The 12,746-nt window shown below is 36.2% G+C and overlaps 1 protein-coding gene across 2 annotated transcripts; it reads left to right on the forward strand.

The window, feature by feature from the left end:
• Positions 1-7,525: 7,525 nt before the first annotated feature.
• On the forward strand, positions 7,526-10,939 carry LOC110939835 (probably inactive leucine-rich repeat receptor-like protein kinase At5g06940). Of its 2 annotated transcripts, none has more exons than XR_004894092.1 (2): positions 7,526-10,250; positions 10,405-10,939. XR_004894092.1 is itself a non-coding variant. In XM_022181407.2 (2 exons), exons 1-2 carry the CDS (start codon positions 7,602-7,604, stop codon positions 10,740-10,742), a joined length of 2,655 nt encoding a protein of 884 aa, XP_022037099.1. In that variant the 5' UTR covers positions 7,528-7,601; the 3' UTR covers positions 10,743-10,939. The 2 variants fall into 2 exon arrangements, 1 of the variants encoding a protein (XP_022037099.1); XM_022181407.2 differs by having other exon boundaries at positions 7,528-9,918.
• The last annotated feature ends 1,807 nt before the right edge of the window (positions 10,940-12,746 follow it).

Consider the following 12,746-nt stretch of genomic DNA (forward strand, 5'->3'; position numbering starts at 1 on the left):
ACATTGATTTTCTCATATCATAACTCAATATTTGACAAATCATTTTCATGTTTTCATTTCATTTTGAACCTGTCAATCTTAAGTCTTCCTTAGGTACCAATCAAAGTAAGTTTTCTTCTGACAAAGAATTTTATTAATTCTAAAAAGTTCTTCACTTTCATTTTAAATATCTATTGATCATATATCTTTTGGCTTGAACATAATCACCTTGGAAACTATATCATTTCATCGGAATGTCTCATCTTTTGAAATATCTAGATTCGCTTCCTTGAAACTCTCAGTTAATTTCGAAAACGGTAAATTTATTATTAAGTTCTTTCAATCATAACAATACCTTGCAGTATCCATATACATTTGTAGCCTGTGCTAATAATAAACCCTATTCATACGTCATTCGTTTGATTTGTCATATTCTTGGTACAATTATGTACTCAGATTACGATACACTAAATTCTATTGTCCAGTACCATCTAAGTAAACGATGTTGATTTTCGGATAATCATTAACAAATCATTTTCCATACTTCCATTCACAAATAGATATTTATCAATTCAGGATCTCCCTCAAATTGATCAAAGTAAGTTCATTTCGGATATTGAATCCAGTTGTTTCTATAAATCATTTTTATTTTCGAAATTCATACCCCCCAAAATATCTTTTGATTCCATTCCACGATACATTGTTTCTCTTAATTAGAAGAAGAAACATAACCCAAGAAAATATCATAGTCCAAATCTCGAGGACGAGATTTTTATTAAGGTGGGGAGGATGTAACAACTCTCACTAAAATTAATACTTAGTATGATAATTATCAAATAAGGAAACCCTAATTGAGACACCCAAGTGATTCTGCATAAACCCTAAAATTTCCAGAACAATCGGAATCAGGATCAGGGCCCCTAAAACTCAAAGGGGGTAAACCCTAGCTAACGGTTATCAACATAAAACGTTGTTTAATTCTTATTGGTCAAAATCATCAAGTCAGCAAGGCTAGTCCCGAACCTAGGCAGCCTATAAATAGAGTGCTTCCCTTACGGACCGTAAGGGATATGGCTTACGGTCCGTAAGCTTGCCAAATTTTGTGTATAAATAGCAGACATTGGCACTTGCTTTCTGTCTTTGAAACGACGAAGAAATTCGTTGAAATCACTGAGTTATAACAGAATCAGTCCACAACACACACTAATTCACGAAGTGCTGCTACAATACCGGGTATTAACTCGATTGCTGTTCAATTCTTTTCTTTCCGTTAGCTTTTATTTTTGTAAATAATAGCTCGGGATTTTACCCTCTAAATCCCTAAACTCTGCCCGTTATTAGGGTAATAACTCTAATCACTGGTACGATACTTTATCCGATCGATTATAACTATCCAACGATTGTCTGAGTGCTGCTCAAATTGAGTTATACTTTGTTATTCATCCTGATTTAGACTTGAATTTTGAGTGCTGTCCGAACTCGGGCTATACTCTGTCATTCGTTGTGAATCCGCTGAATTGTTAAGTATTGCACTTGTAAACCGTTGTGAGGGTTTTTATCTCGTGATTATCGTTAAAGTTGAATTGAGTTAATACACTAATACGGGTTCCCTTGTATCTAGAAATTAGAACTCGTAAGCAAGGAGCTGCTAGAGTATTTAATAGCTAAGTAAACTTAATAGTTAAATAAACTTAGCAACTAGGTTAACTGAGTAGGTTAATTAATCTATTAATTAAGTTCAGTATTAATTAAGTAGGATTAATTAAGCTAAACAAGATTAATTAAGCTAAGTAAGATCTACTAATCACCTAAATAGAAAAATATATAAATATAAAATAGATAATATCAAAGGAAGGTGCTAGGAAGGTGTAAGAGGATAGATATCTGTGGATAGGAAGCTTCCTAGAAAATGCATAAGTAAAGACTTCCTAGAAATACAAGGGAAACTTCCTAGAAATTTCCTATTTCCTACCTATAAATAGGAAGCTTAGGATTCATATTTCTTTGCTCATTTCTTTTCTTCTTCTCTCTATACGTTGATGTTCTAACCAATAATCACCGATGCGATGTTCTGTCCGATCGATTCAGGAACCAACTAACGGATGCCAAAGTGCTATACTTTGAGAGTTCGTTAAACGGATGCCAAAGTGCTATACTTTGAGAGTTCGTTAAACGGATGCCAAAGTGCTATACTTTGAGAGTTCGTTAAACGGATGCCAAAGCACTATACTTTGTGATTTCGGTAAACGGAATCCAAAGTGTTACACTTTGTGAAATTCGGTAAGGTTCGAATCTCGTGACTACCGTTAAGGTTTGATTTGGGTTTTACACAAATACGTATTCCATTCTGTTAAACTATATGTTTAACTACCAAAAATACTCCCAACTACACACTCACAATCAAACAAACTATTAAATCATCAGAAGATCCAGAATAATAAAGTGCATGCTTAATTATCGGAAGAAGTAGAATCAAGAAGCTTGTTAACTCAATCTTGCATGCTTATAAAGTGAGTTATTCTTCTTTTTATCAACTGTTTTACAATACTCCAAATTATTTTCAGAGTTATAATTACAGTGATTAAGTTTATGTAATCACCAAATTACAGCCGGTATGTGGGGTATTGTGCACATTACTACTGTTGTTATCACTTTAGGTGGGCGAACCTAATTAGTGATATTCGTCACCATTGGGGCAGCCAATGGGGGATATGACCACAGTCACCGTAAAGACTCGAGTGACAAATACTGTGGGTAGTTGGTTTGATATCAGAAATATTGTAATCTCTCTTAATACTGTGAATTATAACAAATGGGTCGTTTTCAGTAAACTGAATGATTCACTCACTATTTCCCGCTGACAAAACCTTTTTAAAACGTGTTTCAGGTAATTACAGTAGATTGGAGTAAGAATTGGATCCGGCACTGAAGGACTTCAAGAAGTGGCTTATTTTATTAATTGAATCAAATTAAGAAATCTTGTTTTATAAAATCAATTTTATTTATATTAAAGCTACCATTGTAAAACATGGGTTTTATCCCATCTACTTAATAAATAAAATCTGGTGTTTTCTAAACTCTGACATTTTTCCTAACTCACGGTCCTGATGAAATTTCCGCTGCAATATTTTTCAAAATAATCACCGGTACCACTGGACTGCTCGCGGCTCCCGATTCCGTCCAGGGTGGGTCGGGAGTCGTGACAGAAAGTTTCTAAAAATTTTGTGTATTGAGTCCTCCCCTCCCCTCCCCCTCCCCCTCCCCCCTCCCCCAATTGTTTTTTTTCTTTAAAACTTCCTCTTATTTAAAACTCCAATATCATTCACTGAGGTTCGGACACTAGCTAAACGAAATTTCTGCAAAAATAGTAAAAACATATAGTTAAATGTCTGGTTGGTCTCAGTGGTTAGCAAATTTTGTACAGTTAGTCCTCAACGTTTAATAATTACACATATGATTCTAATGGTTGTACACTTATTACTTAGGTGTCCCATGGCTGAATTTTCATAACATTTGTGTCCTTAACAACTAGTGTTGTTAAAATTTTTAGTTAAATAAATGTGAAATGACAAAACTACCATTAGTGTAAGAAAAACAAGAATAAATAAATAAAACAAAAAATCCTAATTATATATTAATATTAACTAATAACTAATTAAATTGGCCCCGCTATCACCATCACCACCATCGCCACCACATCGAAAACGGTTTCAGTCATCATATGTGTTAACAAAAACATGGAAAGTTATCAGAAATCTTTATCAAATCATCAATCTAAGTTAGAAAATCACCAACGTGTTTAGGCTGATCAATATCAATTCAAAATTAGATTCATATGCAGATAATAAACAGGTTCATCTGACCACAAATCTAATCTCCGTCACAAATTGAGGTGATGGAGAGAGAGATCATGCTAAAGAAAGATGACATAAATGGTGGTGGTGGTAAAAACGTAATTTCACACATAATTTAACTAAAAATTTAATGACGTTAGCTACTAAGGATCACTCGTGTCATATTTTTACAGCCATCAGAACCAACTGTGTACTTATTAAAGTGCTCCACATGAACCAACCAGACATTTAACTCAATTCAACACCTCAAACCTTCCTGTACAGGGTAACTTTGAACTTGACATGTCGAGTTAAATTTCAAATAAGTTAGTTGACACTAATAAGGCAAAAACCTAGTCCAATTTTGAATATTTGTAAAAGTTGCAACTAATTTTTTTTTCCTTTGGAAGTAGCTAGTTGACACTTTCTCTAAACCTATTTCTAAATGGGTTAATGGATTTAAACACCCCCAATTATTGACATTTGACCACTGGCACTCTCAACTTTGACTTTGGCTCACACCACTTCCAACTTAACACTTGGGTTGCTGTGTCACCCCGTCGTTAAATAAACACTAACTGGGTTAGTTCTTTTTGCTGACGTGGCAATTTTGTCCAACGTAGCATGGTGACATGGCCTGTTTTTATCCAACGTGGCCATTTGCTGACGTGGCCATTTTACACTTATCCGCCATTTTCACCCCCATTCATTCTCGACTGTACAAAATTCTTATAAAACTCATCAAGATCCTGATCTTCAGAACTCGCAACCCCGTCGAGGGTAAAATCGCGATACCCGATATCCGTTCTGACCTGAACTTAGCGTCAAATTTTCTTATTCCGGCGACAAATCTCCGGCGACTTCAACAATTCCCACTGCCCTATTTCCGACCGAAGCACCAACAGTCACAACATCCACCACTTCTCCTCCGCCTCTTACTTTAAATATCACCGCCGCAAATTGACCGTTCACCACCGTCATTTCCGACAACGTCACCCACAACCATCAGCACCCACTCGAACCACCACCGCCCTTCACCGTCTTTCACCCTTCACCACCGTCGTTCACCCTTCACCACCGTCGTTCACCCTTTACCGACCACCGTCATCGTTCACCTTCAACCACCACCGCGGCCACCACCGCCGTGACCAATGTCAGCGTCGTCGACCAACACCATCACCATTATCGTCTGGTCATCATCATCGTCTAACCAACACCATCTCCGGAATCGTCTTTGCTTGAATCTTGACTATGAGTTTGATTCTTGAGTGTGATTTTTTTTTTTGAGAGAGAAGATAAGATGAGAGACAGAAAGAGGAGTGTATGAGCATTCACATCCAGCTCCCTAAAAATATACATACATTTCACTAAAAAACAACTTCTATATTAATATATTTCTACTAAAAACAAATACTTTTTCTCTCTTATTTTCATTTAAATAATATTTTTATACTTTTATCATTACATTTTTCTCTCTCCTTCACTCACAGCCACTTTCAATATATATTAAAAAGTTATAGTGGGTGAACAGTGTCCCCATAAATATACAGATGAACAGTGTCCCCCTTGGGTGTGGTGTTGATTGCCGTTGGATTTAATCAAAAGAAAGTTAGACAAGTTTTCTTTTGGTTTTAAAATCCTAATCGTGAAATTGTCTGACTTGTTCAACAACCATTGGCCACGTCAGCAAAAATGGCCACGTTGGATAAAAACAGGACATGTCACCATGCCACGTTGGACAAAATGATTACGTCAGCAAAAAGAACTAACCCAGTTAGTGTTTATTTAACGACGGGGTGACACAGCAACCCTAGTGTTAAGCTGAGAGTGGTGTGAGCCAAAGTCAAATTTGAAAGTGGCAGCGGCCAAATGACAATAGTTGAGGGTGTTTAAATCCATTAACCCTTTCTAAATCTACACTTTATCTCCTTATGTCAACCATAGAATTTGAATTAATCCTTAATCATACTATCAACACACATTAATACCACTAGACTACAAGCCATCTAGTAATAACAACTAGGTGCGTCGCACTCAAAAACATGACTCTGATCCTTATTAGAAAAATGAATCTGGGTGACGCAAATATAGTAGATTTTATATCGTTTGCAAAATTGCTAATGTTAAGGACCAAACATGTATATTATGAAAAAAAAATGAAGAAATTCACAAACGTATATGCTAAGTAGACCATTCTTCTAATTTATTCTTATTTTAAAAAAGAAAAAAAAAAACTTTGCATGGGCCTGTAAGTGTGTATAAAGTAAAATATATAATGGATCCAAATCTCATTGTTTTGATGATAATTCACTATTCTTTTGTCAACAGGGTTATTTGATATTGGATTCTTAATGGAATTTGAAAATGAAAAATTGTCAACAGGGTTATTTGATATTGGATTAACAATGAGGGACGTGGAAGGAGAAAATGATAAAAGCTATTTATTATTTGTTAGTATAAGTTGATAGTGGTTACTGGTTAGAGAGTGAGTTGAGTTAAAATTTAAATACTCACAATACCACTATCTTCTTTATTTTTAACTATCATAAATAACCGGAACACCTCCTAGCCGCCATCATCGTTCATCATGGCCTGATGTGTGAGACCGTCATAACCGGATAACCGGTCGGTTTCTGTGATGGCGAAACGAAATGAAGATGGAAGTGAAATCAGTTGTGCATCATCTGAACCAACCAAAGTGGCAGTAGAGGTCGGATGTGGAGATCTGGCGGACAGAGCAGAGGACATGCGTGGCAAGCAGAGAAAACCTCTGGGCAAGACGATTGTTGACTGGGTTTAGAACGTGGCAACCTTTGGTTATGGGTAGAGTTATAATCAATGTGAACCCTTAGATCAAAATGAATGGTCAAGATTTATAAAACTACTATTCCTAAAGTTGTGTTTTTAACACTATGATAATGATAATGATAATGATAATTTGAAAATGAAAAATTAAAAAATGTAAATATTACATAGACAAACATATAATTTTGTATAACTGTATTACAAATACCATTATGATTAATAAATAACAATGAGTAAATTGTCAATTTAGTCTTTGAATTTTTGTCCAAATTGTCATTTTAGTCCAAATAGTTTTTTTTTTCTCCTTTGGGTCCCTGACTTTTCATTTTTCTTGCCATTTTGATCACATTACCTAACTTAGTCTAAAAACCAGGTTATAATCAGGGATATTTTTGGCATTAATATATTATAAGGTTTATAAATTATGCTGTAAACTACCTCTGGTTATTACTGCACAACAGTTATACCAAAAATACCCCTAGTTATAACCAGATTTTTAGACTGATTTAGGCAATGTGATCAAAATGACAAAAAAATAAAAAAAGTCAGGGACTCAGAGGAAAAAAAAACTATTTGGACTAAAATAACAATTTAGACCAAATCTCACGAACTAAAATCACAATTTACTCTATAACAATCCTGAAACTTAAAAGTAGGTTACAATTTAAAAGTAAGTTGTTATTTTAGTCAACAAATGTGTAAAAACAAATTTTAATTTCATGATTAGGGAATATGATAACACATTGTTTTTATCGTTAAAAATGAGAATAAAAACAAGAGCATAAAAAAGTAAGAAGATACTCTCCCTGCATACCTTTTCAAACATAAATAATACATACAAAAAGACAAACCCATATCATACACATACTAATACTATACTATTGAAAAATATTAATTATCATATCACTAAAATGTCACACTCACTTCACGGACTCACCTTATTTCCATATCCAACAATTCAACCCTTCTCTCTCCATCTCTCCAATGGCTTCTCACTGCACTCTCTCACTCTCACTCACATTCCTCTTCACCTTGATCACCATCAATGCTTCTTCACTCTCACCAACAACCACACCCACAACAACAACAGAAGCAGATGTTTTGTTAACCTTCAAGTCCACCATTGATGACCCAATGAACCACCTTTCATCATGGTCCAACACCACCACTATGCACCACTGCAACTGGTCTGGTGTCACCTGCACAAACACAACCACAAACACTGTTATCTCATCTCTCACACTCAAAAACCTTAATCTTTCTGGTGAAATCTCACCCTCCATTTGCCAACTAACTAATCTTGTTACACTTGATTTGGCTGATAACTTGTTTAACCAACCTATCCCACTTCATCTTTCTCAATGTTCATCTTTAAAGACTCTTAATTTAAGTAATAATCTCATATGGGGTACCATCCCAGATCAGATTTCACAGTTTACATCTTTAAAGTTTCTTGATTTGAGCAAGAATCATGTTGAAGGCAAGATCCCAGATGGGGTTGGGTTGTTAAAAGATCTTCAAGTTTTAAACTTTGGTAACAATTTGTTATCAGGTAGTGTCCCTAATGTTATTGGGAACTTTACAGAGTTGACTTTTCTTGACTTTTCTTTAAACCCTTTTATGCAAAGTGAGATTCCAAGTGGTATTGGGAAGCTTGTGAAGCTTGAGCAGCTTTTGCTGTCAAGATCTGGTTTTTATGGTGAAATACCAAACTCCATGGTTGAACTGAAAGCGTTGACCATCGTTGACCTGTCTCAGAACAATCTTACAGGTGTTTTACCTTCAAGAATTGGGGATTTGTTAAAAAAGTTGGTGTCTTTTGATGTTTCACAGAATAATCTTTTTGGGTCTTTTCCAAATGGGATTTGTGAGTCCACTGGGCTTGCTAGTTTAAGCCTTCATACAAACAGTTTTGATGGGACATTAGTCAATACTTCTGTTGCTAACTGCTTGAATCTTGAAAGGTTAGAGCTTCAGAACAATGGGTTTCATGGTGATTTCCCAACTAACTTATGGTCATTACCGAAAATCAAAGTTATTAGAGCCGAAAACAATCGGTTTTCGGGTGAAATCCCTGATTCCATATCAGAATCTTCTCAACTAGAACAGGTTCAAATAGATAACAACAGTTTCATTAGCAAAATCCCTCATGGTCTAGGTTTGGTTAGAAGCTTGTATCGATTCTCCGCTTCTCTTAACGGTTTATACGGTGAACTCCCACCGAACTTTTGCGATTCGCCTGTAATGAGCATCATCAATTTTTCCCATAATTACATCACAGGTGAAATCCCAGAGCCAAAAGAGTGTAAAAAGCTAGTTTCTTTATCTTTAGCAGATAACAATTTCATCGGTGAAATCCCCGAATCGTTAGGTGATTTGCCTGTGTTAACTTACCTTGATCTTTCACATAATAACCTCACTGGTGAAATCCCACTTGAGCTTCAAAATTTGAAACTCGCCCTTTTTAATGTATCATTCAATAGGCTATCGGGTCGGGTTCCTTCTTTGTTAATCGCAGGCCTTCCTGCTTTATACATACAAGGAAATCCCGATCTGTGCGGGCCCGGGTTGTCAAACCCGTGCCCGAACGATGATTCGAGACGAAGAACAGGCGTGTCGAAACTTGCTTGTGCGTTGATCTCTTTAGCTTTATTAGCTGGGATACTAAGTTTGGCATTTGGGTATTTCGTTTTCCGTAGATCATCAATCCAAAATGTTGAAACGGGTACTTGGAGATCCGTTTTCTTTTACCCGATTCGAATTAGTGAACAGGATTTGATAATGGCAATGGATGAAAAAGCCTCTAGAGGTAGTTCTGGAGTGTTTGGTAGAGTTTACATAGTAAACTTGCCGAGTAATGAACTCATAGCGGTGAAAAAGATGCCGAATTTCCGAAACCAATCTTTCAAAACTTTGAAAACCGAAGTGAAGACGTTGGCGAAAATCCGACACAAGAACATAGTTAGAATCATGGGGTTTTGCCATTCGGATGACTCGATCTTTTTGATCTACGAGTGTATGGAAAAAGGGAGTCTTGGTGATCTGATCAGCAAAGGAGATTTTCAACTGTCATGGAGTTTTCGCTTGAAAATCGCCATTGGGATCGCGCAAGGACTCGCTTATCTTCACAAAGATTATGTTCCGCATTTGCTTCATAGAGATGTTAAATCAAAAAATGTTCTTCTGGACATAGAGTTTAATCCAAAGCTTACTGATTTTGCATTGGACAGGATTTTAGGCGAAAACGCGTTCCAATCATCCTTGGATTCAAAATCCGGATCTTCGTGTTACATGGCACCAGGTATACATACATTATACAACGTATAACGAGTTTAATGAATCTTTACAGTTTTAGTGTTTTTCATGTGGTGGCGTTGGGGGGCAAAAGTGAAAGTGCAATAATTTTAACGTTATTTTACTAATTTCGTGAAAATAACGTTAAAAGCCGAGGACGGTTAATCATGCCTCATGTGGTGGCGTTGATAGCTGAAAGACAAAAGGGTACATGCACTAAACGGTCTTTGTCCTGATTGCTGTTGAGTGTTATGTGCCTTATGTCCAAGGCTTGATGCAAAACTACTATCGAGCCGGGGGTCTCACTGGAAGCAACCTCTCTATTCCTACGGGGTAGAGGTAAGGCTGTCTACATCTTACCCTCCTCAGACCTTACCTTTGCTTTGGTATTGGTGGGATTTACTGAGTATGAGTATGATGAATTACAGTTTTAGTGTTTTTTCACTTTTTGTTGTTTGGATGCTAATTACTAGTAAATCCATTTTGAGTGCAGAGTTGGGGTACAACAAAAAGGCGACAGAACAAACGGACACATACGCGTTTGGAGTGATCTTATTAGAACTTGTGACAGGACGAGGAGCCGAGCCAACGGACACAAGTGAAGACTCTCTTGATGTTGTGAAATGGGTAAGAAGGAAAGTTAACATTAGTAATGGGCCGGTTCAAGTTGTTGACGTGAAAATCTCAAGTTGTTACAAACAAGAAGCTTTGGGGATGCTTGAAGTAGCTCTACAATGCACGTCGGTTATGCCGGAGAAAAGACCTTCCATGAGTGAAGTGATGGCAGCCCTTCAATGTCTTGGCTCCAAGACTCGTGTTTCTACTTCCTAGTCTTGATATGTCGGTTTAAGCGTATGTAAATTATCGAGTTTGCATCGTTTTGTTTCATGTTTATGATCACACTGTGTGATATGTCAAAAGCATATATGATGTTGGTGTTCACGAATACTCGAATGGGATCACAAGAGAACGAGCCACACATTTATATGTGTAATGGTTTACAATAGTTTAGGTTGTTTGGATGCAAAGCAGAAGCAAAAGAGAGTAGTTAAGGTTTCTAACAACTATCTTAAAATAAGAAACGAAGAGAATGTAAATACTTTTTTTTAACGGTCAACGAATCATTCAAATGAGCTACTGGCGAAATTTAACACATCGGGATACACTCGCATCCGAACCGAGAAAACCCCCACCTAGTGCTGAAGCCTATGAACACTCGCCCGAAGGCACGGCAGTGCCGTGAGATAAAAAATACGCTCAGTACAAGGATCGAACTAGCAATCGCCGCTTACTCGGCTAGTCTTCCATCATCAACAAGTGTCGTCGAAACTAAATGGTGGGGGCAAGAATCGAACCTATATCACTTGGAACACCAGGTTTATCTCTTATCACTCCACCACTAGCTTATTGGCTCCTAAATGGAAGTTCAACTATATAGAAGTTTCTCCAATAGCTTGTTCTTGGCATCGGAGCATCTCCAATGGGTAGCTCACAGACAACCCCCCCCCCCCCCTCTGTACGTTGGCATTGGCCACCTATACTCGCTTAAATTTCTGTCATTCTATACGGACACCGACAAATTTTCTCCCCTCTCACGGTCCTCAAGGATAATGTTGAGTGGACTGTGGACGAACGCACATGCCTCTCTCCTCCACATCAGCCACCATAGCCAAGAATAGATGTGTGTGATGTTAGGGTATCTTTCATGTATTTAAAAGTACTATCATAATTCGAACTGAAACAGTTATGTATTCATCTTGAAAAGACAACAATTTTGTCGAGACCTTATCAAATATTCTCATTGAAACAACCGTCTTCTTAGAAATCATCCGTGTATGTCCTTATCCAAGAAAACATGTTCAAAAACAAACAAATGTTCAATGAGAAAATAAAAAAAAAGTAAAAGATTCGAAATAATGAGAAAACCCCACCAAAAATATAAACAATGATTCATCTATAGACTTAAAAACATGTGCCAATTCTCATTCTTACTTTTAGTAATCACACCCATCATTGCAATATAGATTTTGAGTAAATTAGAAAGTGTAATTTACATTTCCATCAAATTAAAACTGATCTCTTTTAATTAAAGGAATTACAGGCTCTGTTCTTTATGTTAGCGGTTTTTAACATGTTATATCTTATAAACCTAACCTAGTAAAGTTTTTTTTTTTTTTTTTTTGTTAAATCTTATTATGTGTCTCTTGCATGAGAGCAACATGGTCTTTTCATCTCAATTTTATATTAAAAAACGAAATAAATAAATCTCTTTTATTCCTCCATTTTTTCCAACCAATGAATAAACAAATAAATAAACAATATTTTGGAATAAACAAATAAATAAATAAATCTCTTTTATCCTCTCCTCGAACATTAACTAAACGCAAACTAGGATGAAACAAGAAGTTGAATAAGGTTGTTGATTATTCACACGAGTCGAACATGATACAAACCTAACAAATTTTTAAAATTTTATATGAACCTGAAGATGACTAGTTACATTTTTTTTTCATTTTTGCATAATGAACCTGAAGATGACTAGTGACATTTTTTTTTTCATTTTTGCATATTACTATCAATATTACCAATTTACAAATGTGAATAAAAACCAAGTGGGCTAAAACTATACAACTTGATGTATCTTTCAATGTTAATCTTAAAATTTAACTAGCGGGGTTTCCCGTGCAATGCATCGAGAACTTGATCGGTATCAATTTGAATTATTATGGTATCGGAATCCGATATAACATCCAAAAGATGAAAAAAAAAGTTTTAATATGCCCAATATGATATCGGTGTGTGTTATATATGGATGATGGGTCGTAATCGGTTTGG

The sequence above is a fragment of the Helianthus annuus genome, chromosome 5, assembly GCF_002127325.2.
Source record: "Helianthus annuus cultivar XRQ/B chromosome 5, HanXRQr2.0-SUNRISE, whole genome shotgun sequence".
Lineage (NCBI taxonomy): Eukaryota > Viridiplantae > Streptophyta > Magnoliopsida > Asterales > Asteraceae > Helianthus > Helianthus annuus.

Bases quoted from the DNA above. Each gene is read 5' to 3' on its own strand.
- LOC110939835 (XM_022181407.2), top strand. From the start codon at position 7,602: ATGGCTTCTCACTGCACTCTCTCACTCTCACTCACATTCCTCTTCACC. The intron at 9,919-10,404 runs GTATACATACAT...TTTTGAGTGCAG, and splicing joins TTCGTGTTACATGGCACCAG to AGTTGGGGTACAACAAAAAG.